This window comes from Lethenteron reissneri, chromosome 7 (assembly GCF_015708825.2).
Source record: "Lethenteron reissneri isolate LAM-NWPU_2019-01 chromosome 7, ASM1570882v1, whole genome shotgun sequence".
Lineage (NCBI taxonomy): Eukaryota > Metazoa > Chordata > Hyperoartia > Petromyzontiformes > Petromyzontidae > Lethenteron > Lethenteron reissneri.
In genome coordinates, this window is record NC_083785.1 from 265,437 (window position 1) to 290,434 (window position 24,998).

The 24,998-nt window shown below is 50.1% G+C and overlaps 1 protein-coding gene across 2 annotated transcripts in view; it reads left to right on the forward strand.

The window, feature by feature from the left end:
- The window catches only part of RAPH1 (Ras association (RalGDS/AF-6) and pleckstrin homology domains 1), a 96,114-nt gene that overhangs the window by 54,642 nt on the left and 16,474 nt on the right, over positions 1 to 24,998 (forward strand). For both annotated transcript variants that reach the window (XM_061572837.1, XM_061572844.1), the window contains 2 exons: positions 530 to 628; positions 2,765 to 2,885. In XM_061572837.1, coding sequence (XP_061428821.1) covers positions 530 to 628; positions 2,765 to 2,885 — 220 coding nt within the window. The remainder of the gene's footprint in view (positions 1 to 529; positions 629 to 2,764; positions 2,886 to 24,998) is intronic.

Here is a 24,998-nt window from a genome sequence, read left to right on the forward strand (position 1 = left end):
GGTTACTGTGCTTAAAGGAAACGAGGCAGATTTAAAAAGACTGGGATCCACTCTTGGATAGCCCATGGGCCCAGTGCTACCAGCTGCAAATTCCTTATAATCGAACGTGATTCTCCCTCAGACAGCGCATGCAGCTCTCTGCTCTCGCCCCCCCCCCTTCTCCTTCCTCACCCCTCATATATTTAAAATCCCAACGATGGCTCCATAAAGAACGCGTACGACTTGTAACTCCGGGCGGTATGTTTATTGTTTGAGTGGACCATGTGTTGGTGAACCTGATTAAAGAGAATAACAGCATCATTATTATTTCTTCCATACCTTGAATTTCAGTAATTTTCGAGGTATTTTTTGTTTGTTAAGTTTAGCATTTTTGTTCAATATTCAAATTGAAAGGTAATTCGACACAGTGGAAATGTATTTAGTCATCCATGCTCAAATAAACCGAGCCCTAAGTAAAACACACGTCTAAATAATACAAAACAGCGGCATAAATGGAACGGGAAAATAAGTGTATCGTCTCTGTTCACAGCATCCACAAATTCAGAAGAAGTCTCAGTACATCAAGTACCTTTGCTGTGATGATGCGAGTGGGCTGCAGCAGTGGGTGACTGGCATTCGTGTCGCCAAGGTGGGTCTCCATCGCATCTCCTGCCCCCCACCCCCCAGCATCTTGCTCGTAAATGGAAAACACGAACAGTATGCACGATACAAATGTGGTTTTTTTAATTCCATGCTCCCTCTGTTTTGCATGGTCAAAAGCACTGACTTGTTGTCTATGCTACTTTGGTGCTCTGTCTGAGCGGCAGGTCCAAGGCCGACATCGTCTCCATCCCTCCTCTGTTTTCTGCCCTCTTCATGTCCACAAATGCCCCCTTCCTTCAGCTCCTCCAACATACCAACCGTTTCGTTCTTTTCCCTTCATTTTTCCTTCTATAACGTCCTTCGTCAAATGGTCCCCGCATATAATTTGTCCAATCCGGTTCTTCTTTCTCCCCCTGGTGACTTCCATTGGTGTTTTTCTTTCGTTGATGCCATTCAAGATATCTTCATTCGTCTTCTCTGCTCAGATCATTCTCTGCATCCTTCTCCATATCCACATCATGAACACTTCTAAACTGTCTCATTTTGTCCATTCTCAGTGTCCACATGTCCTCTCCATTCAAAGCGTGCTCTGCACCATTGTGATAATTTCCCTCTTGACAATTTTTCTTATCCTTATCGACAACTCTCCCCTGTTACCAAATTCCTCTTGCCAACCAACCCTTGATATTATTTCTGCTACACACCCTTCATCTTCCGTGATCAATATCTTTACCTGTGCTATACCCGGTTTTCCAGCAAGTATGATATTTATCTTCCTTTACCCTTCCTTGATATTCAAGTTACAACTTAGTTTCATGAAATCCGATTGTAAGTAAAAAAAGAGAGATAATTATGCAACTATGCGAACGTTGGCAGAAGGGTCTCCAGCAGGGGGAGCTCCGCTAACACCACCCACAGTCTGTCCTCTTATAACTCAGTGGTAGTTGCATTCCTGAAGAACACTATGTGATGGAAAATCGCGCTATAATATATAATGTAGGGTGTAAAGCACAGTCCATGATAACACGTGAGATGCGTACGCAGGCCTAACAAAGAATAAGGCGTGTGAGTAGCATTTAGAAGCATCCAGCAGCATCCCAATGCCTTGTGTGATGCTACGCCAAGGCAGCCATGCAACCGCTCATTCCTGCTTGCGCAACATAGTTCTGTTCATTCAATCACGCTATATCCATTGTGCATCCGCGTTATAACAAAAATGCATTCCCTAATACATTAATTGCCTTATATCCATTTTACATAATGAAAACACACGGCGTTATAGGAGAACAGACTGCTCGCCATGCCGGTCAGACGTCTTGAAAGACGTAGAGTTACCCACACTTTACCCCACCACACACAGTCTCTGCTGACCAGCTAACCACTGAGTCTCCATTACAATGCTGAGTGGACACAGCCAGGGGCAGGTTTTGGGCCACTTGCCCTGTTATTGGCAACTGCAGCACCTGGAAATGGAATTCCACCGGTGACCTCCAGCTTTCAAGCGCAGCGAGCTGACCATTAATTTGCTGCATCACATGACTCGTTAGTGTTTTACAAACTGTATTTAATTTCAGTTACGTTTGCAATTTAGCTGACATTCAATTTCAAGTGTGTCCATATCGCACATTCAGTAAGTTGATGTTAAAGCAATCGATGGTGAATAATGATATTTGTAAACCAGGTATGTTACATTACGTCTTAGAAACTATCCAATGTTTTATGGGATGCATACGATGCACGTACTCAAACTATTATTTTTTTATATGTTGTTACCCTGGAAGGCCTTATTGAGTCCCAAACATATTTTTCAGGAGGTTTCTGCAAAATGTTTTTTGTCATAGCGAAAGTATGATCCAAATTGATTAATTTTCAGGTATTTTTTTAGCATTGACATGTTTGGCCAATACTTTTGACAGTATGTGAGGAAACCAGAGAAGCTGGAGGAAACCCATGCAGGACAGAGCAAGAGAACAAACAAACATCATGCACAAAGGTGCCCAAATCAGGAATCAAACCCAGGCCCTTCTTGCTGAGCAAACATTTGTTCTCAATGCACCACCCATCGGCCATATTTGTCTCCTTGTTAAAATCCTTTGATCCTGTGGGGCTCGTAGGGGGAGTAATGATGCCTCTTAATAATGGTGTGTACAATAGAGACAATGGACTTGTTTTATTTTTATAGTATGGGCGCACGATGTACGACAACTATCAAGATGCTTTGAAGAGGGCCGAGGTGACCTCGGACTGGTCATCCCTCTCCTCCTCCAGCATGAAGTCCGCTTCAAGCTCTGGAAGCATTCCGGGTACGTTGCTTCCCTGGGAGCCTGAGTACAGAATGACATGTGCTGTTATAAAATTTGCTTCAGCCAAATCTTGCCATGACCCCGATTCTATGAGGGAGTTAAGATGGCTAAGTCAAGGACCAATCTTAAGTTGATTTTGTCAGTCAACCAATCTAACCTATATAATTCATTTTTTGTCCGTCCGTCCGTCCGCGTACGCTCCCTACCGGGGGATTTAGCTCTCGGACCGTGGGGTTCGGCGAGATTAAATTTTGCAGGTGGGCATGCCCCCGGCCCCACGGTAAACTTAGGCATTTCCGATTTTTCGTCTCTAAACTTTAAATCGGACCGATTATCGATTTAGTGCGATTTATCTTTATTTATTGAACGCTTTATTTATTTATTTACTCTTGCCGGCCGGCGCGGACCACGGCGGTTGCCCCTGGCAACGGGTAGAGACGCGTTCGCTGCGGGGTGGACGCCATTTTGAATTACCATTAAAAATATGCGCACGCATTAACACGCGATTCTGAGGTAAATTCATCAAAGTTTCACGTCCTCTTCACTCCCCTTCCACCCCAATGTGTGCAATTACTATTATAGGGTCGGTAGATAATAAAATTATAGCGATTAGACAGTATTATTGTAGCGCGGGGGGGGGGGGGTATTGGCCCCAGTACACACCCTCAGCCGGGTGGGCAATCTAGGCAAGGCCGGAGGCTCTGCACGGTACTAGGCCTCGACACCCCACCCGTGTCAAGCGACGACTTTGTGGTATAAACTCGATATACCCGGCGTTGCCCGGGGGGAAAATACATTTAAAATCTTCTGAAAACTTTAAAACATTACATACCAATGAAAATACAAGTGTGTAATTAAAATTATAAACCCGACGCGCCAAGAATCGATTCTCTGAATCGCGCAAAGGAATCGAAGGTTGTAGATTCCTTTAGATTCGGACGATTCCCGTTTACTATAAGTTGGTTAAAGTCGATATAAACTGCTACGAACGGGAAATATCCGGCGTTGACCGGGGCAAAAATGTTATTAAAAACTCCTGAAAACATTAAAACATAACATATCAATGAAAATAAAACTCTGTCATTCAAAATGGGAACCTCCTATGCGCCAGGAATCGATTCTTTGAATCGCGCAAAGGAATCATCGAAGGTTGTAGATTCCTTTAGGAGGGGGAGAGTGGTGAGGGGGAGAGTGGTGAGGGGGAGAGTGGTGAGGGGGAGAGTGGTGAGGGGGAGAGTGGTGAGGGGGAGAGTGGTGAGGGGGAGAGTGGTGAGGGGGAGAGTGGTGAGGGGGAGAGTGGTGGTGAGGGAGAGTGGTGATGGGGAGAGTGGTGAGGGAGAGAGTGGTGAGGGAGAGAGTGGTGAGGGGGAGAGTGGTGAGGGGGGAGAGTGGTGAGGGGGAGAGTGGTGAGGGGGAGAGTGGTGAGGGGGAGAGTGGTGAGGGGGAGAGTGGTGAGGGGGAGAGTGGTGAGTGAGAGAGTGGTGAGGGAGAGTGGTGGTGATGGGGAGAGTGGTGAGGAGGAGAGTGGTGAGGGGGAGAGTGGTGAGGGGGAGAGTGGTGAGGGGTAGAGTGGTGAGGGGTAGAGTGGTGAGGGGTAGAGTGGTGAGGGGTAGAGTGGTGAGGGGTAGAGTGGTGAGGGGGAGAGTGGTGAGGGGGAGAGTGGTGAGGGGGAGAGTGGTGAGGGGGAGAGTGGTGAGGGGTAGAGTGGTGAGGTGTAGAGTGGTGAGGGGGAGAGTGGTGAGGGGGAGAGTGGTGAGGGGGAGAGTGGTGGTGGTGTGGGTGAGTGGTGAGGGTGAGGTTGAGTGGTGAGGGTGAGGTTGAGTGGTGAGGGTGAGTGGTGATTGGTGAGGGTGAGGGTGAGTGGGGAGGGTGAGTGGTGGTTGTTAGTGCTGATTAGTGAGGGGTGAGTGGTGAGGGTTAGTGGTGAGCATGAGTGGTGAGGGTGAGTGTTGAGCGTGAGTGGTGAGGATGAGTGGTGATTGTTGAGGGTGTGATTGGTGAGGATGAGTGGTGAGTAGTGAGGGTGAGTGGTGAGTGGTGAGGGTGAGTGGCGGTTGTGAGTGGTGATTAGTGAGGGGTGAGTGGTGAGGGTGAGCGTGAGTGGTGAGGGTGAGCAGTGAGGGTGAGCAGTGAGGGTGAGTGGTGATTGGTGAGGGTGTGATTGGTGAGGATGAGTGGTGAGTGGTCAGGGTGAGTGGTGAGGGTGAGTGGTGAGCGGTGAGGGTGAGTGTTGAGGGTGAGTGGTGAGTGGTTAGGGTGAGTGGTGAGCGTGAGTGGTGAGCGTGACTGGTGAGGGAGAGTGGTGAGGGAGAGTGGTGAGGGAGAGTGGTGAGGGAGAGTGGTGATTGGTGAGGGTGAGTGGGGAGGGTGAGTGGCGGTTGTTAGTGGTGATTAGTGAGGAGTGAGTGGTGAGGGTGAGTGGTGAGGTTGAGTGGTGAGCAGTGAGGGTGAGTGGTGATTGGTGAGGGTGTGACTGGTGAGGATGAGTGGTGAGGGTGAGTAGTGAGGGTGAGTGGTTGTTGTGAGGGTGAGTGGTTGTTGTGAGGGCGCGTGGTGAGGGTGAGTGGTAAGAGTGAGTAGTGAGGGTGAGTGACGGTTGTGAGAGGTGATTAGTGAGTGGTGAGGGTGAGTGGTGAGGGTTAGTGGTGAGGGTGAGTGGCGGTTGTGAGTGGTGATTAGTGAGGGGTGAGTGGTGAGGGTGAGCGTGAGTGGTGAGGGTGAGTGGTGAGGGTGAGGGTGAGTGTTGAGGGTGAGTGGTGAGCGGTGAGGGTGAGTGTTGAGGGTGAGTGGTGAGTAGTGAGGGTGAGTGGTGAGAGTGACTGGTGAGTGGTGAGGGTGAGTGGTGAGGGAGAGTGGTGAGGGAGAGTGGTGAGGGAAAGTGGTGAGGGTGAATGGTGAGGGTGAGTGGTGAGGGTGAATGGTGAGGGTGAGTGGTGAGGGTGAGTGGTGATTGGTGAGGGTGAGTGGTGAGGGTGAGTGAGGAGTGGTGAGTGGCAGTTGTGAGTGGTGATTAGTGAGTGGTGAGGGTGAGCGTGAGTGGTGAGGGTGAGGTTGAGTGGTGAGCGGTGAGGGTGAGCAGTGAGGGTGAGTGGTGATTGGTGAGGGTGCGATTGGTGAGGATGAGTAGTGAGGGTGAGTGGTTGTGGTGAGGGTGAGTGATGAGGGTGAGTGGTAAGAGTGAGTGGTGAGGGTGAGTGACGGTTGTGAGAGGTGATTAGTGAGGGGTGAGTGGTGAGGGTGAGCGTGAGTGGTTAGGGTGAGTGGTGAGGGTGAGCAGTGAGGGTGAGTGGTGATTGGTGAGGGTGTGATTGGTGAGGATGAGTGGTGAGTGGTGAGGGTGAGTGGTGAGCGGTGAGGGTGAGGGTGAGTGGTTAGGGTGAGTAGTGAGGGTGAGTGGTGAGCGTGAGTGGTGAGTGGTGAGCGTGACTGGTGAGGGAGAGTGGTGAGGGAGAGTGGTGAGGGAGAGTGGTGAGGGAGAGTGGTGAGGGAGAGTGGTGAGGGAGAGTGGTGAGGGAGAGTGGTGATTGGTGAGGGTGAGTGGTGAGGGTGAGTGGGGAGGGTGAGTGGCGGTTGTTAGTGGTGATTAGTGAGGAGTGAGTGGTGAGGGTGAGCGTGAGTGGTGAGGTTGAGTGGTGAGCAGTGAGGGTGAGTGGTGATTGGTGAGGGTGTGATTGGTGAGGATGAGTGGTGAGGGTGAGTAGTGAGGGTGAGTGGTTGTTGTGAGGGTGAGTGGTTGTTGTGAGGGTGCGTGGTGAGGGTGAGTGGTAAGAGTGAGTGGTGAGGGTGAGTGACGGTTGTGAGAGGTGATTAGTGAGTGGTGAGTGGTGAGGGTTAGTGGTGAGGGTGAGTGGCGGTTGTGAGTGGTGATTAGTGAGGGGTGAGTGGTGAGGGTGAGGGTGAGAAGTGAGGGTGAGTGGTGATTGGTGAGGATGTGATTGGTGAGGATGAGTGGTGAGTGGTCAGGGTGAGTGGTGAGCGGTGAGGGTGAGTGTTGAGGGTGAGTGGTGAGCGGTGAGGGTGAGTGTTGAGGGTGAGTGGTGAGTAGTGAGGGTGAGTGGTGAGAGTGACTGGTGAGTGGTGAGGGTGAGTGGTGAGGGAGAGTGGTGAGGGAAAGTGGTGAGGGTGAATGGTGAGGGTGAGTGGTGAGGGTGAATGGTGAGGGTGAGTGGTGAGGGTGAGTGGTGATTGGTGAGGGTGAGTGGTGAGGGTGAGTGAGGAGGGTGAGTGGCAGTTGTGAGTGGTGATTAGTGAGAGGTGAGTGGTGAGGGTGAGCGTGAGTGGTGAGGGTGAGGTTGAGTGGTGAGCGGTGAGGGTGAGCAGTGAGGGTGAGTGGTGATTGGTGAGGGTGCGATTGGTGAGGATGAGTAGTGAGGGTGAGTGGTTGTTGTGAGGGTGAGTGGTGAGGGTGAGTGATGAGGGTGAGTGGTAAGAGTGAGTGGTGAGGGTGAGTGATGGTTGTGAGAGGTGATTAGTGAGTGGTGAGGGTTAGTGGTGAGCATGAGTGGTGAGGGTGAGTGAGCGTGAGTGGTGAGGGTGAGTGGTGATTGTTGAGGGTGTGATTGGTGAGGATGAGTGGTGAGTGGTCAGGGTGAGTGGTCAGGGTGAGGGTGAGTGGTGAGGGTGAGTGTTGAGGGTGAGTGGTGAGTAGTGAGGGTGAGTGGTGAGTAGTGAGGGTGAGTGGTGAGCGTGACTGGTGAGTGGTGAGGGAGAGTGGTGAGGGAGAGTGGTGAGGGTGAGTGGTGAGTGGTGAGGGTGAGTGGCAAGTGGTGAGGGTGAGTGGTGATTGGTGAGGGTGTGATTGGTGAGGATTACTGGTGAGTGGTGAGGGTGAGTAGTGAGGGTGAGTGCTGAGCGGTGAGGGTGAGTGGTTGTTGTGAGGGTGAGTGGTGAGTGGTGAGAGTGAGTGGTGAGAGTGAGTGGTGAGAGTGAGTGGTGAGGGTGAGTTGTGAGGGTGAGTGGTGATTGTTGAGGGTGTGATTGGTGAGGATGAGTGGTGATTAGTGAGGGTGAGTGGTGACGGTGAGTGGTGAGGGTGAGTGTTGAGGGTGAGTGGTGAGTGGTGAGGGTGAGTGGCGGTTATGAGTGGTGATTAGTGAGGGGTGAGTGGTGAGGGTGAGCGTGAGTGGTGAGGGTGAGTGGTGATTGTTGAGGGTGTGATTGGTGAGGATGAGTGGTGAGTGGTCAGGGTGAGTGGTCAGGGTGAGGGTGAGTGGTGAGGGTGAGTGTTGAGGGTGAGTGGTGAGTAGTGAGGGTGAGTGGTGAGCGTGACTGGTGAGTGGTGAGGGAGAGTGGTGAGGGAGAGTGGTGAGGGTGAATGGTGAGGGTGAGTGGTGAGTGGTGAGGGTGAGTGGCAAGTGGTGAGGGTGAGTGGTGATTGGTGAGGGTGTGATTGGTGAGGATTACTGGTGAGTGGTGAGGGTGAGTAGTGAGGGTGAGTGCTGAGCGGTGAGGGTGAGTGGTTGTTGTGAGGGTGAGTGGTGAGTGGTGAGAGTGAGTGGTGAGAGTGAGTGATGAGGGTGAGTTGTGAGGGTGAGTGGTGATTGTTGAGGGTGTGATTGGTGAGGATGAGTGGTGATTAGTGAGGGTGAGTGGTGACGGTGAGTGGTGAGGGTGAGTGTTGAGGGTGAGTGGTGAGTGGTGAGGGTGAGTGGCGGTTATGAGTGGTGATTAGTGAGGGGTGAGTGGTGAGGGTGAGCAGTGCGGGTGAGTGGTGATTGGTGAGGGTGTGATTGGTGAGGATGAGTGGTGAGTGGTCAGGGTGAGTGGTGAGGGTGAGTGGTTGTTGTGAGGGTGAGTGGTGAGGGTGAGTGGCGGTTGTGAGTGGTGGTTGTGAGTGGTGATGGGTGAGTGGTGAGCGGTGAGGGGTGAGTGGTGAGGGTGAGTGGTGAGGGTGAGTGCTGAGTGGTGAGGGTGAGTGGTGAGAGAGTGGTTAGTTTTGAGGGTGAGTAGTGAGGTTGAGTGGTGAGGGTTAGTGGAGAGTGGTCAGTGGTGATTGGTGAGGATGAATGGTGAGTAGTGAGGGTGAAGTTGAGTGGTGAGGGTGAGTGGTGGTTGTGACGGTGAGTGGTGAGGGTGAGTGGTGAGGGTGAGTGGTGAGGCTGAATGGTGAGGGTGAATGGTGAGAGTGAGTGGTGAGTGGTGAGGGAGAGTGGTGAGTGAGAGTGGTGAGGGTTAGTGGTGAGAGTGAGTGGTGAGGGAGGTTGGTGAGTGGTGAGTTGTGAGGGTGAATGGTGAATAGTGAGTGGGAGTGGTGAGTGGTGAGGATGAGTGGTAAGGGTGAGTTGTGAGTGGTGAATAGTGAGGGTGAATGATGAGTACAGTCAATATGCACTGCTGTTATCATACCAGGTACCACCACCACAATATGTACTCCTCTCATCATAGCAGATACCACCACAGCAGTATGCACTGCTGTAATCATAGCAGGTTCCACCACAATATGCACTGCTGTCATCATAACAGGTGTAGAGGTGTAATTGCGCATGTCTACGAATGTTGAGGTGTGATTATGCATGGCCACGGATGGCCAACAAACACAAGGGGCGGGGTTACGGCCGTACACAAGGGTGGCGCTCGCACCGACGTCCGCATGTGTATCCCCCACGGGCCCCCCCCTTGGGGGCAAGTCCTATAAAAGGTGATGAGCCGAAAGGCTCGGGAGTCGGGACTCAGCTATAACCAGAGAAGACGGAAGACCAGCTAGTGTAGGCCCCAGAGCTCCCCTGGCTCGCTGTCCTTATAAGGGCCGACCAGGGCAAGCCGGTGGCGTGGCCCCGAGAGCCCAGACGAAGCTGGTCTGGTGACTCAGGGAGCCGGGATCCCAGCTTAACCAAGCTGGGACAGATAGCCTCCCCTAGTCCCGTAGTGGAGGAAGTGGTATAGGTTAGAGGGGTTAGCTGTCGAGAAATCCCTGTAGCCCAGTGACCTGTAAATAACTGTGTTGGTGTAATAAATAAGTGTGCCTCCGATCCTGTCGTCAAGCCTCCATATACTTACTACATCTGGTGTCAGAAGTAAAACGTCCAAACGATGGACACACGAGGGACGACACGTACCAAGGAGTCGGAGATGGAAGACGCCGCGGCCGATTCAACACCAGAGATAGCCGGGGTCGGATCGGAGCAGCCGGGGCCAAGTACGCCCGTGCCGCTACGACAAGAGGGGGGGGATGCGTCGGCTGAAGGACTCCGGCTGGCCCACTCCCGCCTGGCGGAACTGCTCTACGCCGCCGCCGCTGCGTTGGAGGAGATCACGCGGCTGGGGGCTGGAGGGGCAGCGCGGGTCGACGACAGCAGCCGGCGCGCGGCAACGTTTCCCGCCACCCCGACGCGGCTGGCGGTTAAATTTCCCGCCATCTCTACAGTGCGAGCGGACGGCGGGGCCGGCCCGCGTCACGTGACTGCTGAGCGCCAAGCACAGGCCGTGACATCATCAACACCGGCCGGCGCGTCAACATCGGAGCGACCGGCGATGCCATGTGCACAGCCCGCCCACACTGTATCATCGGCGGGGAGCGACGGAGAGCGATCTACAGCCACGGACGTCGCCTTGCAGCAGCGTCTGCCACCTCTGAAAGAATTCGTAGGCGCAGACGGAGACTGGGGCGGCTTCAAGAGACGGTTCATCGCTCATCAGGAGATGGCGAACTGGACGGACGCCGAGGCTCTACGCGCGCTGCCAGCGATGCTGGACAACGACGCCCTGGCTACCCTCACCTCGGCGCCGAGGGAAAAGCGCGCCACCCTACACCTGGCGTTGCAGCTGCTGTCAGCCGTCTATGGGCCGCCTTCGGACTGCAGGCAGCTTTTCCACGATCGGCGTCGGGGCACCAACGAATCACCTCTGGCCTTCCGGACTGCTCTCCTGGCTCTAGCGAAGGCTGCTTTCCCAAGGATGGACGAGGAAGGAGTGGATGCCATGGTGGCTGAGAAGCTGCTGCTACTCGCTGATGAGCTGGACGTCAACGTCCTGGCTCAAGACGACTCAGAGATGTCGTCCCTGCTGGTCGCGCGCCACATCCACGGGGGCTTGCGGTCCCTTCGTCGAAAGGCGGCAAAGGGGGCGGCCAGCCATGCCATGGCGGCTACCGCCCTCCCATCGGAGGAGGTCTGCGGGGTGGAGCGGCGAGGGGAATGGAGAGCGGCAGTACCACAGGCTCGGAATGGACCGAGCCGCCAGGAGCAGCCCAGGACATCGGGGGCGCTCACACGCTGCTACAACTGTGGCCTGCAAGGCCACGTTGCGTCAGGATGCCGGGCTCCCCGTCAGCGCGGGGCGACACCTCGTCAGGACGCCACGCCGTCTCCTCCCAAGCTCCAGCAGAGAAATACGGCGAGTCGCGGCACCTCACACGTTTGGCCCACGCACACATCCGACACACACTCACGCGCCCAACTAAACAGGGCTCCAAATTCCCCATCCGTCGCGCGCGATCGTTCGGTAATGCGGCGGGCGCTCCAACCGGGTCAGTGGTCGGAGCTCGCCCATCGTGTCGTTGCTGCGTCGGCGGGATCATCGGTCGTGGTCGGTCACATTGATGGGGTAGAGGTGCGGATTTTAATTGACACAGGGGCATCGGCGACCATTATATCTGATTTAATTTATAACATCCTTCCCGTTCAAAGTCGTCCCTTGCTCCCTGTTGACGTGCCGTGCTATGCCGCTAACGGGGGCTCTCTGGGCATTATTGGCCAAATCCGCGCCACTATCTGCATTGGGGACATTAAATTATCCGGGCCTGTTTTGGTTTCCTCCTCACTCGCGGTTCCGTGCCTGTTGGGGACGGATTTTCTGGCCAAAATGCCCATCCGCATCCTTATTGACCAAGGGTGCATTGAGCTCCCATCGGGCCGACGCGTTACATTTCTGTCTTCCCCCACCACGGAGCGTCGGGCGTTTGCCACCGTGCAGGCGCTCGTCACAAAAACTGTGCGCGTGCCTCCGGGGGCTCAGATGCTCGTCCCTCTTAGATTGCGTCGGCCGTTTAATGAAGGGGTTGCGGATCGGGGGGTCTTGTTGGGACCATCTCGGGCCGGGGTAAATGGACCAGATTTGCTCGCGGCTCAGACCATGGTGAGAGGGGATGGGGACCCCTTCATCGCAGTCCTTAATGTGGGATCGCGAACGGCCGTGGTTCCTCAAGGGACCGTGCTTGCACACGCAACGCCGGTACCCTATGAGGAACCACTCGTGGGTCAGGTATCCACCGATCCTCCGTCGCGACCGCATTCGGACTGTGATGACGGTTGGCTGGATGCGCTTTGCGCGGGTTCAGTGGACCTGTCCGACTCGCAGCGCGCGCAGCTGCGAGTTCTTCTGAGCGAATTTGCTGACGTTTTTAGTCAACACAAATTTGATATTGGTTGTACTAAATTGCTGCGACACCATATTGACACGGGTGACAGCGCGCCAATCCGCCAAAATCCTTTTCGGTTGAGTCCCGCCGAAAAGGATCATGTCAAATCGGCTGTTGATGACATGCTAGCCGCCGATATCATTTCCCCTTCCAATAGCCCGTGGGGCGCGCCGATCGTTTTGGTGAAAAAACACGACGGATCACTGCGGTTTTGTGTCGACTTTCGGCGTCTGAACAAAATCTCTGTGGCAGATGCGTACCCGCTTCCTCGAATGGATGAGTCGCTCGATGCCTTGGCGGGGGCGCGATTCTTTTCCACCCTCGATTTGCTATCTGGATTCTGGCAGCTTCCTCTGGATGACGAATCAAAACCTAAGACTGCTTTTCGGACACCGCAGGGTCTCTTCCAATTTAACCGCTTGCCGATGGGTTTACATTCTGCGCCGGCAACTTTTCAGCGGTTAATGGAATTGGTCTTGGCAGGGTTGCAATGGGATTCGTGTTTGATTTACTTAGACGATGTCATCGTCTTTAGCAAATCCTTCGAGGAACACCTCCAGAGGTTGCGTGCTGTTTTTCTCAAAATGCGGGCTGCCAATTTGAAATTTAAACCACAGAAGTGCCATTTACTCCGCGAATCGGTGCGATATTTGGGTCACATTGTTGGGCGCTCGGGGATATCCACTGATCCCGCCAAAACGGAATGCGTCAGCTCCTGGCCGACTCCCACCTCTGTGGGAGAGGTCAGGAGTTTCATTGGGTTCGCGTCGTATTATCGGCGATTTGTGGCTGACTTCGCTACGATTGCGAAACCTTTGCATGCCTTGACGTCCAAGGGAGTCAGGTTTCATTGGGGGCCGGAGGAGGAGGCTTCTTTTCGCGCCCTCCGGAATGCTTTGGTGGGGGCGCCGCCGTTGAATTACCCGGATTTTTCACAACCCTTCTTGCTCGATACAGATGCAAGTAACACGGGCATCGGGGGCGTGCTGTCCCAGCTCATTGGGGGCGTAGAGCATGTGGTGGCTTACGGTAGTCGGGTACTGTCTCCAGCCGAACAGCGGTACTGCGTTACCCGTCGGGAATTATTGGCGATTGTTTATTTCATTCAGCAGTACCGCCCGTATCTGTACGGTCGGCGGTTCACCGTCCGTACAGATCATGCGGCCCTACAATACGCCCTGCGGGTTCAACAACCATCGGGCCAGTTGTCTCGATGGTTGGAGATTCTCCAAGACTATGACTTTGTCACCACATATCGTAAGGGTCTCCGCCACACGAACGCTGACGCCCTGTCGCGATTGCCACCCACTTCGGAGTGCGCGTGCCTCTTGGGTTCGGGGCGTTGTAGGTCTCCGAACGTCACCACCGATTCGGTCCTCGTGGCCGCTGCCGATGCACCTTCGGTTTCGGGTCCTATCGAGCAAGAAGGGAGGGATTCGTTGCTGGGGTTGTCAGTCGCGGAATGGGGTCGCCTCCAAATGGAGGACACCTCCCTCCTCGCTCTGCGCCGTCGCGCCGGGGGGATTGGCCAGGGGGTGGAAAACGTTGACTCGTGGGGGTTGTTCCAGGGACTTTTGATGCACTGGAATGGTAAAACCCGGCGCCAGCGGCTCGTGGTGCCTGCTGCTTTAAGGGGTAAGGTGGTATGGGCTGTTCATGAGCGGCTTCTGCACTTGGGGGTTCATAAGACCTTTGCCACGCTCCAGCTAGATTTCTTCTGGCCGGGCATGGAAAAGGACGTGGGGGACCTCTTGGGGTCGTGCACGCAATGCGCGCAGAGGAAGCCACCTGCTAGGGGATCCAACCCTCCGCTGCAGTCCATAAAAGTTTCCAGGGTTAACGAGCTCGTCGCTCTGGACATACTTGGCCCATTTCCCGCTACACCCAGGGGCAATAGGTATTTACTAACGGGGGTTGAATACTTCACGAGATGGCCTATGGCCTGGCCCCTGGCGAACCAATCGGCAGCAGCCATCGCGGAGGCCTTTGTCCAGGGCTATGTCCTCGACAAGGGTGCTCCGGAACGGCTGCTTACTGACCAGGGTAGGAATTTTTCTGGTAAACTCCTACGTGAGGTGTGCGACCTCTTGGGTACGGAGAAGGTTCGGACCTCTCCGTATCACCCACAAACTGACGGGATGGTGGAACGGCTGCATCGGACCATCACGTCCATGCTGTCCCAGCAGGTGTCGGTATCCCAGACGGATTGGGACCTCCGCATAGCCGGTGTGTTGCAGGCCTACAGAATGGCTCCCCATGCGGCCACCGGATTTTCCCCTTTCTTTTTAATGTATGGGCGCGAAGTTAACCCTCCTGTGGCGACCCAGCTGAAGCTCTCGGCGCTCCAGGCGAAGTCTAAGTTGTCCGAACACGTTAAATTTAACATCGCTCAATTGTCTGAGGCGCGGGAAGCGGCCGTGCAAAATTCTGAACTCCGCCAGAAGGCGAACGAGAGGCTTCGGTTGGGGCGGGTGCAGGTGGTCAAATGGGTACCAGGGGACAGGGCGTGGTTGCACTGTCCTCAGGTGCCGCTGGCAACCTCGTCGAAATTGGTACGGCCGTGGCGGGGGCCAGTGGAGGTCGTGCAGGTTTTGCGGCCGCAATGTGTTCGCGTCAAATGGGGGAGGCGCCGGTGGTATGTGCACCCCTCAAGGTTAAAACCATTCGTCACGCCGCCCCGGGGTTCACACACACACACGCATGGCCAAACGTGTGAGGGTGTCGCCGACTCCCCGTCGTCGCTGCACTCGCCTAACCTGACGCCAACTGTTCCGCCCCCAGGTGAAACAGGAGTGACGGGCCCACGCCCACCAACCCCTCCCGGAGGGGTCGGGGGTCACTCGGCAGCGGAGCCTGACCCTCTTGCACCCGGACCGTCAACGACCGTCACTGAGCGTGCCGGGACGGACCCTTGTGACGGACCCGCCGCGAGAACGCGCGCCAAAACGCGCAGACTTTTGTGAGGTCGGCCGTTGGGGGGCCTTGCGGACAAAAGGGGAGGGGTGTTGTGAGGTCGGCCGTTGGGGGGCCTTGCGGACGATGGGAAAGGTGACGCCCGGAGTGTATATATATGTTGGTTTTGGGGTGTTATCCGGGGGGGGGTGCGTCGGGTTATTTTTTTTTCTCTCTCTCTCTCTTCCTCTCGTTGTTCTTGTTCTTGTTAAAAATTACGCGAGGCACACACGGGGTTTTTGTGAGGGATGCACCTTTATTCTGATTTTTTTTTTTGCAGCCGGGGACGGCTGCGAGCTGTACAGGGGGGGGTGATGTAGAGGTGTAATTGCGCATGTCTACGAATGTTGAGGTGTGATTATGCATGGCCACGGATGGCCAACAAACACAAGGGGCGGGGTTACGGCCGTACACAAGGGTGGCGCTCGCACCGACGTCCGCATGTGTATCCCCCACGGGCCCCCCCCTTGGGGGCAAGTCCTATAAAAGGTGATGAGCCGAAAGGCTCGGGAGTCGGGACTCAGCTATAACCAGAGAAGACGGAAGACCAGCTAGTGTAGGCCCCAGAGCTCCCCTGGCTCGCTGTCCTTATAAGGGCCGACCAGGGCAAGCCGGTGGCGTGGCCCCGAGAGCCCAGACGAAGCTGGTCTGGTGACTCAGGGAGCCGGGATCCCAGCTTAACCAAGCTGGGACAGATAGCCTCCCCTAGTCCCGTAGTGGAGGAAGTGGTATAGGTTAGAGGGGTTAGCTGTCGAGAAATCCCTGTAGCCCAGTGACCTGTAAATAACTGTGTTGGTGTAATAAATAAGTGTGCCTCCGATCCTGTCGTCAAGCCTCCATATACTTACTACACAGGTACCAACACAGCAGTATGCACTGCTGTAGTGATAGCAGGTACGACCTCAGTCGGTATACATTGCTGTAGTGATAGTAGATACTGCTATCGAGTTGGTAGATACCGCTATAGTAAATACTAAAACAGTCAGTATATACCGCTACAGTCAGTCAATACTGCTACAGTCAGTATATACTACTATACAGTCAGTACATACTACTATACAGTCAGTACATACTACCACGGTGAGTAGCTACTAGAGTCAGTAGATACTATTATAGAGTGAGTAGATACTGCTATAGATTTTGTAGTTACTACTATAGTCAGTGGATACACTATAGAGTCAGCAGATACTATACAGTTAGTCGTTACGAGTATATAGTCGGTAGATACTACTGTAGGCCCAGTATATACTACTATGGTAAGTAGTTATTACAGTCACTAAATACTACTACACAGTCAGTAGCTACTACTGGCTCAGTAGATACTACGGTACAGTCAGTAAATACTACTACAGAGTCAATAGATACCACTTCCTCTGTTGTATGTAAGGTGTTGTTAGTATATATACCTACGAGGGGTAAAGATATTTTTTGAGGGGGGGGGGGGAGACCACAATTTTCGGAAACATTTTGACATCAACTATTTACCCCACACTTTCTACAACTTTTTGGACTTGTGAAAGCCTCTTATATATTTGTTGGTGGAAAAATGTACAAACAGCCCACCGGGCTTTGACAATACCTTAGTATCTGTGTATATATATGTAAGGTTTTTAAGAAAGATATTTTTCACCCGGGCAAAGCCGGGTACTTCCGCTAGTATTTTTTATAAAATAACAAATATTTCCAACATTCATGTAGAAAAAACATTAATAATAACGTGAATTACATTTCGATTTAAAGCTTTCGTGACTGCAGGGATTCTTCTTCTTGTTTCTTTCGGTAAAGTCACGTAGAAGGGAAATAATTAAATAATAAAAATAAAACATTATTAATACAATTATCACGACGTTTCGGCCATAACGCAAGCAGCCGTCCTCAGGTGAAGAAAAAGAGCTGTCGGAAAGACAGCGTCCTAATGAACACTGCTAAGTTTGGCAGCGTATTTTAAGCTGGGTGGGAGGAGGAGAGCACCTTGACAAAGAGTTTACATGTCAACAGATGACAAATGCAGATATGGGATTAGTCACTCCTTGTGGAATATGTAGGCGGTGGGGGGTCTCAAAGTCATATTATGCGAGTGTATTATGTAGGATTAGCAGTAATGAAGGGAGGGAAATTTTAATAATAAATAACTGCAACAGCCCAAACCACCGCGTATCAAGCTAGTGCATTATGTGGAAAACAAAAAAGGAGTTTCTAAAGAACTACACATACCCTACTACCATACAATAAACCGATGTGAAAAAACTAAATATAAACTACATCAATATAATCAATGTACTCAGTATACTCTACAATAAGCTGAGCTGTTAACATTAAGTAACTGGGTATACACTACACTATATAATGACTACCATATAGTAAACTGATTTAAAAAACTATAATATAAACTACATCAATATAATCAATAAACTAAATATACTCGCCAATAAGCTGAGCTACTAACAATAAGTCATTATAAATTACACTTCTATGTCGAAAAAAGTGGCGGTTTTTTTCTTTAACGTTAGCACCACGGAAAGCGGCGAGCATTGTTCAGACGGACGAGTCCATCTATGCTCGGAACGGAGGAGGGGGGAGATAGAGAGAAACAACCATGGTGCGCTATTTTGTCCTGTGCTGCGTTACAACTATGCTACAAACTAGACTACTATGCATGACAATATTATACCTTCCAATCTAAACTACACCGTATGATATTGTATACACAGCCCCAATCTAAGCTCTATCATTATGCATTATATTGATATGCCTCCAACTACACTTTTTTCTACATCACACTTAGACTATACATTGTAATATTACACTACGAGTTGTACTACCCGGCTTCGCCCGGGACTTGGATCCACCACACCTGGCCACCTTTGTCTCCCCAGTGGCAATGTTCACACACCACACCAGTTACTCGTTTGAGGCTGAGTCGACCTAGGGGAGGCCCAGGAGCGGTTGAAATAATCGTTACCGGTGGTGGCTGTGAGGCGGAATCGAACTCGGGTCGCTGGGTTCGTAGCGCGGCGCGCTAACCACTACACTACAATGCGCGGGTCACGTGACAGATTTGACGTCACAGCTCACTTGCTGTGCAAAAAATATATTCATTCGTGAGCTCCCCTCCAAAAAACAAAAACAAAAGTGTACTTTTATAATTTTTGCATTGTGTACAGTGTGGAAAGTACCCACATGGCAAATTTGCAGTTTGTTGCATGTCGGGAAGTACGCTAAACATTTTGAACAGACACACATATTCACAACTTTGCCTTTTATATGTATGGAGATGTATTATTCTACAAACCCTACTGTATACCACACTGTTGTATATTCACTATACAATTATTATACTATATATTATCGTATACATTCTATTAAACATTACACTATTGTACTATTTATTTTTTTATACAATTTTATACAATCTACTAAACACCACTGTCGCGTGAAAGGTACTAAGAGGAAGCAAAGAAATATGTCAGTGGGAGAGTGGTAGCAGGAAACTTGCAGCGGAGCAAAGACTCCGATCCGTGAAGAGAATACAAAAGCTATATAGTCAATGCCAGAGAATGGAATGCGGTCTGAAAGTCACCGTAAACGTGAACACAATCAATCAAGACCCGAAATAGTTTATCACGTCCTTCCAATGATTGCTGAGCCAAAATCCATCTTCTCGGTTGAAATTGTCTCTGTGTTTGTATATGTGGATGGCCTCATGAACGAATCTCTCATGGTAGCCGCATGGCTTGCAGAGAACCTCCGTCTTGGAGAAGTCAACGTCATGTGAGCCCACTGAATTATAACAATGGTCTGCCACGGCTGAGGTGTTGGTCCTACCGTGTTTCAGGTCTGCTTTGTGTTCACGGATGCGGTCCGAGACATGTTGTTTGGTTTCTCCAATGTAACTGCTACCACAGAGGCAACTTAGTTTGTAGACGCCAGGGTACTGTATGTCTGGAATCACATCTTTTACAGACGGGACCAGATCACGGATTTTATGTACTGGGTTGAATCGGACCTGGATCTTGTGTTTATTTAGGAATTTGGAGATATTTTTTGTGACCCCCGCAATGTAGAGTAAGGTGATGGTTTTGAATGGCTCCTCAAGAGGATCCTTCTTCATGGTTGGAGTGATGGCTTTGCAGATTGTGTAGTCGGAGTAACCATTATCCTTGAAAGCTTGGTGTACGTGCTTGAGTCCACTGGCAATGTGTTCCTGGTCAGAGATGCATTGGTCTCGATGGTGTAGAGTCTTGATGAAGGAATTCTTCTGGGATGGATGGTGGTGGGAATCTGGTTTTAGGTAAGCATCCGTATGGGTGGCTTTTCTGTAGACAGAGTGGCTCATTGAACCATCAGGTCTCCTTTTGATTAGGACATCCAAAAGGGTAGCTTGCCATCTTTTTCAACTTCCATGGTGAATCTGATGGCTTGGTGTATGGAATTGATGTGGTCGAGGAATTGGTCTAGAGCAGGCCGGCCATGTGGCCAGATGAAAAAAGTGTTATCCACGTACCTCTTCCATAAGGTCGGGTGTAGAGTGGCAGTCTAGATGGTGTCAGCCTCAAATTTCTACATGAAAACGTTGGCTACAACCGGAGATAGGCGGGGGTCACAAAAAAGATCTAAAAAATCCTGAATAAACACAAGATCCAGGTCCGATTCAACACAGTACATAAAATCCGTGATCTGGTCCCTCTGTGGTAGCAGTTACATTGGAGAAACCAAACGACATGTCTCGGACCGCATCCGTGAACACAAAGCAGACCCGAAACACAGTAGGACCAACACCTCAGCCGTGGCAGACCATTGTTATAATTCAGTGGGCTCACATGACGTTGACTTCTCCAAGACGGAGGTTATCTGCAAGCCATTTGGCTACCATGAGAGATTCGTTCATGAGGCTATCCACATATACAAACACAGAGACAATTTCAACCGAGAAGATGGATTTTGGCTCAGCAATTATTGGAAGGACGTGATAAACTATTTCGGGTCTTGATTGATTGTGTTCACGTTTACGGTGACTTTCAGACCGCATTCCATTCTCTGGCATTGACTATATAGCTTTTGTATTCTCTTCACTGATCGGAGTCTTTGCTCCGCTGCAAGTTTCCTGCTACCACTCTCCCACTGACATATTTCTTTGCTTCCTCTTAGTACCTTTCACGCGACAGTCAATGGTATGGTGTTTAGTAGATTGTTTAATAATAAATAGTACAATAGTGTAATGTTTAATAGAATGTATAAGATAATATATAGTATCGTAATTGTATAGTGAATATACAACAGTGTGGTATACAGTAGGGTTTGTAGAATAATACATCTCTATATATAGGAAAGGCAAAGTTGTGAATATGTGTGTCTGTTCAAAATGTTTAGCGTACTTCCCGACATGCAACAAACTGCAAATTTGCCATGTTGGTACTTTCCAGACTGTACACCATGCAAAAATTATAAAAGTACACTTTTGTTTTTGTTTTTTGGAGGGGACCTCAAGAATGCATATATTGTTTGCACAGCAGGTGAGCTGTGACGTCAAATCTGTCACGTGACCCGCGCATTGTAGTGTAGTGGTTAGCGCGCCGCGCTACGAACCCGGCGACCCGAGTTCGATTCCCGCTCACGGCCACCACCGGTAACGATTATTTCAACTGCTCCTGGGCCTCCCCTAGGTCGACTCGGCCTCAAACGAATAACTGGTGTGGTGTGTGAACATCGCCACTGGGGAGACAAAGGTGGCCAGGCGTGGTGGATCCAAGTCCCGGGCGAAGCCGAGTAGTACAGCTAGTAGTGTAATATTACAATGTATAGTCTAAGGTACAGGGTAGTGTATAGTAACGGAGTGTATAATTCAATGTTGGGGTTTGTCTATGGCAGTGTATAGTACGGTGTATAGTCGTGTGATGTAGAAAAAAAGTTGAGTTGGAGGCATATCAATATAATGCATGATGTTAGGGCTGTGTATACGATATCATACAGTGTAGTTTAGATTGGAAGGTATAATATTATGATGTATAGTAGTCTAGTTTGTAGCATAGTTGTATTGCAGCACAGGACAGAATAGCGCACCATGGTTGTTTCTCTCTATCTCCCCCCTCCTCCGTTCCGAGCATAGATGGACTCGTCTGTCTGAACAACGCTCGCCGCTTTCCGTAGGTGCTAACGTTAAAGATAAAACCGACACATTTTTCGACATAGAAGTGTAATGCAAAATGACTTATTGTTAGTAGCTCAGCTTATTGGAGAGTATATTGAGTTTATTGATTATATTGATGTAGTTTATATTTTAGGCTTTTTATCAGTTTACTATATGGTAGTCATAATATAGTGTAGTGTATACCCAGTTACTTAATGTTAACAGCTCAGCTTATTGGAGAATATATTGAGTACATTGATTATATTGATGTAGCTTATATTTAGCTTTTTCACATCGGTTTATTGTATGATAGTAGGGTATGTGTAGTTCTTTAGAAACTCCTTTTTTGTTTTCCACATAATGCACTAGCTTGATTACGCAGTGGTTTGGGCTGTTGCAGTTCTTTATTATTAAAATTTCCCTCCCTTTATTACTGCTAATCCTACATAATACACTCGCATAATATGACTTTGAGACCCCCCACCGCCTACACATTCCACAAGGAGTGACTCATCCCATATCTGCATTTGTCATCAATATGCTACATTCCTCTGTTGATATGTAAACTTCTTTGTCAAGGCGCTCTCCTCCTCCCACCCAGCTTAAAATACGCTGCCAAGCTTAGCAGTGTTCATTTGGACGCTGTCTTTCCGACAGCTCTGTTTCATCACCTGAGAACGGCTGCTTGTGTTGTGGCCGAAACGTCGTGAGAATTTTATTTTATGATGTTTTATTATTTTATTATTTACCTTCTACGTGACTTTACCAAAAGAACCAATAATATGAACGTGAATTACATTTATAGCGCATATTATGAATAATAACATGTATATAATTTCCAATACACGTAAATAAGCAGCCACAGACTTGCTGAACGCGCGCAGAGCAATGATGTCACGGTGGCCATGTTGCATGGGGTTGTCTGCTCGGCAGTTTTTTGGCTGTAAAAGGGGGACGACGACGACCTCGTCCATAGCAACGGCAGCCACGTCCCAGACTCACTGGAACTTGCATATCTACTTTAAACAAAACGATGTTTAGCCTTGCGGAATTTCGGAGTTGACTACAATCGCGGCCTGCTGGATTTCAGAAGCAATTTTTGTTCTCCATCCCCTGGTTCTTAAAGCTGCCTTGCATGTTTGTGTAGGGCTGTTACAGGGGGGCTGTATGCATAGGATCACACGGGTAACAAACACAGTTGCGGGGCTCCGTGAGTACACGGGGAGGTGCCCGCAACGACGTCCGCACCGGGCGGCCTGGGGGGCTGCCCGGGGGGGGTTGTGATCCTCCGGGGGGTATAAATAGGGATGAGCCGGAGAGCTCGGGGTTGAGTTTTAGAGTAAAGGAGGGAAGACGGAAGATCGACTAGCTAGGGCCCTGGACTCCCCTGGGACGCCGCCCTTGTCAGGGCCGCGCAGGACCGAGCCAGTGGCGGGGTCCCGTGAACCAGAGTTAGTACTCTGGGACTCCGGGTACCGTAGCCCGACTGACCAGTGTCGGGCCAGATAGCCTCCCCTAGCCCGTTAGTGGAGGACTAGGAGGTAGGTCAGGGGTAGCTAGTAGAGTATTCCCAGCTATCTGGGTGAGGGGGCCGATACACCCCTCTAGTATTGTATGTCCGCAGTGTGACTACTTGTACGAATAAATACGTGTGCCCAACAACGGTGTCCAAGCGTCATCAACGGTACTTCATTTGTATACACGAAAATAAAGGCAAAGACAAAGCATCCCCCCGTATAGCTTTATCAGACTGTTGGGTCAAGTGCTGTTTGCGAAGACTTATGAAGGCTGGCACGGCACACAGGAATGGGTAGTCATACAGTAGTCCTTCGGTTAACAGTGACATCGGTTCCCGGTTTTTCAGTTAACATTTCACCTCCCATAGGACTCCCCATGGTTTCGACTTATATAAAAATGTTGATTAACAGGATGTTCACGTCATGCACGCGGGCACCAATTTCAGCCAGTCCGAGCACTCACAAGTGGGGCTGAGCCATGCACGAGTCAGTCAGCAACGCCCATTTGTGAGCGCTTAGACCTTGACTGCCTTTGTTTACATTACGCTTTCTGTTTTGGCAGTGGAAACGGCTCTCTTACATACTCAGTGATTTTTACTTATTTTTCAACTTATAAGTGAATTCGATTAACAGTTATTTCGGTGAACAGTAGTTTGTGTGGAACGGATTAAATACGTTAACCGAGGGACTTCCGTATTGTGTGCCTGTACATGAGTATAAGCACATATAGAGAAACATGTACAGCTGTTGTTTATGGAGCTGTGTATTTTTACCATGTCCGTTTTTTATAAACACTTGCTGAGCACAGGCCAAAAGACCCATAATGTAAAGCGGCCAACAACAAACATCACTATAATCAAATCTGTATTAAAGCTTTCGTGACTGCAGGGATTCATCTTCTTGGTTCTTTCGGTAAAGTCACGTAGAAGGGAAATAATAAAATAATAAAAATAAAACATAATAAAATACAATTCTCACGACGTTTCGGTCACAACGCAAGCAGCCGACCTCAGGTGAAGAACAGGTCTGTCGGAAAGACAGCGTCTGAATGAACACCACCAAGCTTGGCAGCGTATATTTAAGCTGGGTTAGGGGAGGAAGGGCGCCTTGACAAAGGAATTTGCATATCAACAGATGAATTTAGCATATTTATGGAAAATGCAGATATGGGATTAGTCACTACTTGTGGAATGGCATAGGAGGTGGGGGGGTCTCAAAGTCATTATGCCCGTGCATTATGTAGGATTAGCAGCAACAAAGGGAGGAGGTAAGGTTAGCAGTAATAAAGTGAAGGAATTTTAATAGTAAGGAGCTGCAGCAGCAAACCACCACGTAAAAAACTAAAATATAAACTACATCAATATAAATATACTAAATATACTCTCCAATAAGCTGAGCTACGAACAGTAATTCTAGATTTGAAGCTTTCGTGACTGCAAGGATTCATACTCTTAGTTCTTTCGGTCAAGTCACGTAGGTAAAATTAATAAAAAATAAAACAATAAAAATCACGACGTTTCGGAGGCAACACAAGCTTCCGTCTTCAGGTGAAACCGTCACAGCAAAATAGCTGTACCTTATATAGTGGTTAAGGGGGGAGGAGCCAGGAAGGGCAGCGGGGGAGGAGGACAAACACAGACATAATTTCAACCGTGATGATGAGTACAAACTTAGTAATCATTGGAAAGATGTTATCAACCATGCAAAAAATATTTAATTACACATTTTTGGACCATCTTATCTGACAGGCACTATTCTACTTCACCGAGTGTTAACATCCCTAACGTTTAACAGTACTCTTTATTGTCAGCCACACTGGTATAAACATGGGCATTTCTGCTCCTTTTCTATTATGTACATCCACAGTTACTTGCACAACACGTCCCTGACCACGAGTCCATTCATCCCACAGTGACTTGCGCACAAACAGCATAACAAAGAGCGGCTTAATCGTATCGAATTCATTTACCCACCCAGCAGTATAACAAAAGCAGTAATTGACCACTTCACAACTCCTCCTCCCCCGCTGCCCTTCCTGGCTCCTCCCCCCTTAACCACTATATAAGGTACAGATATTTTGCTGTGACGGTTTCACCTGAAGACGGAAGCTTGTGTTGCCTCCGAAACGTCGTTATTTGTATTGTTTTATTTTCATAAATTTT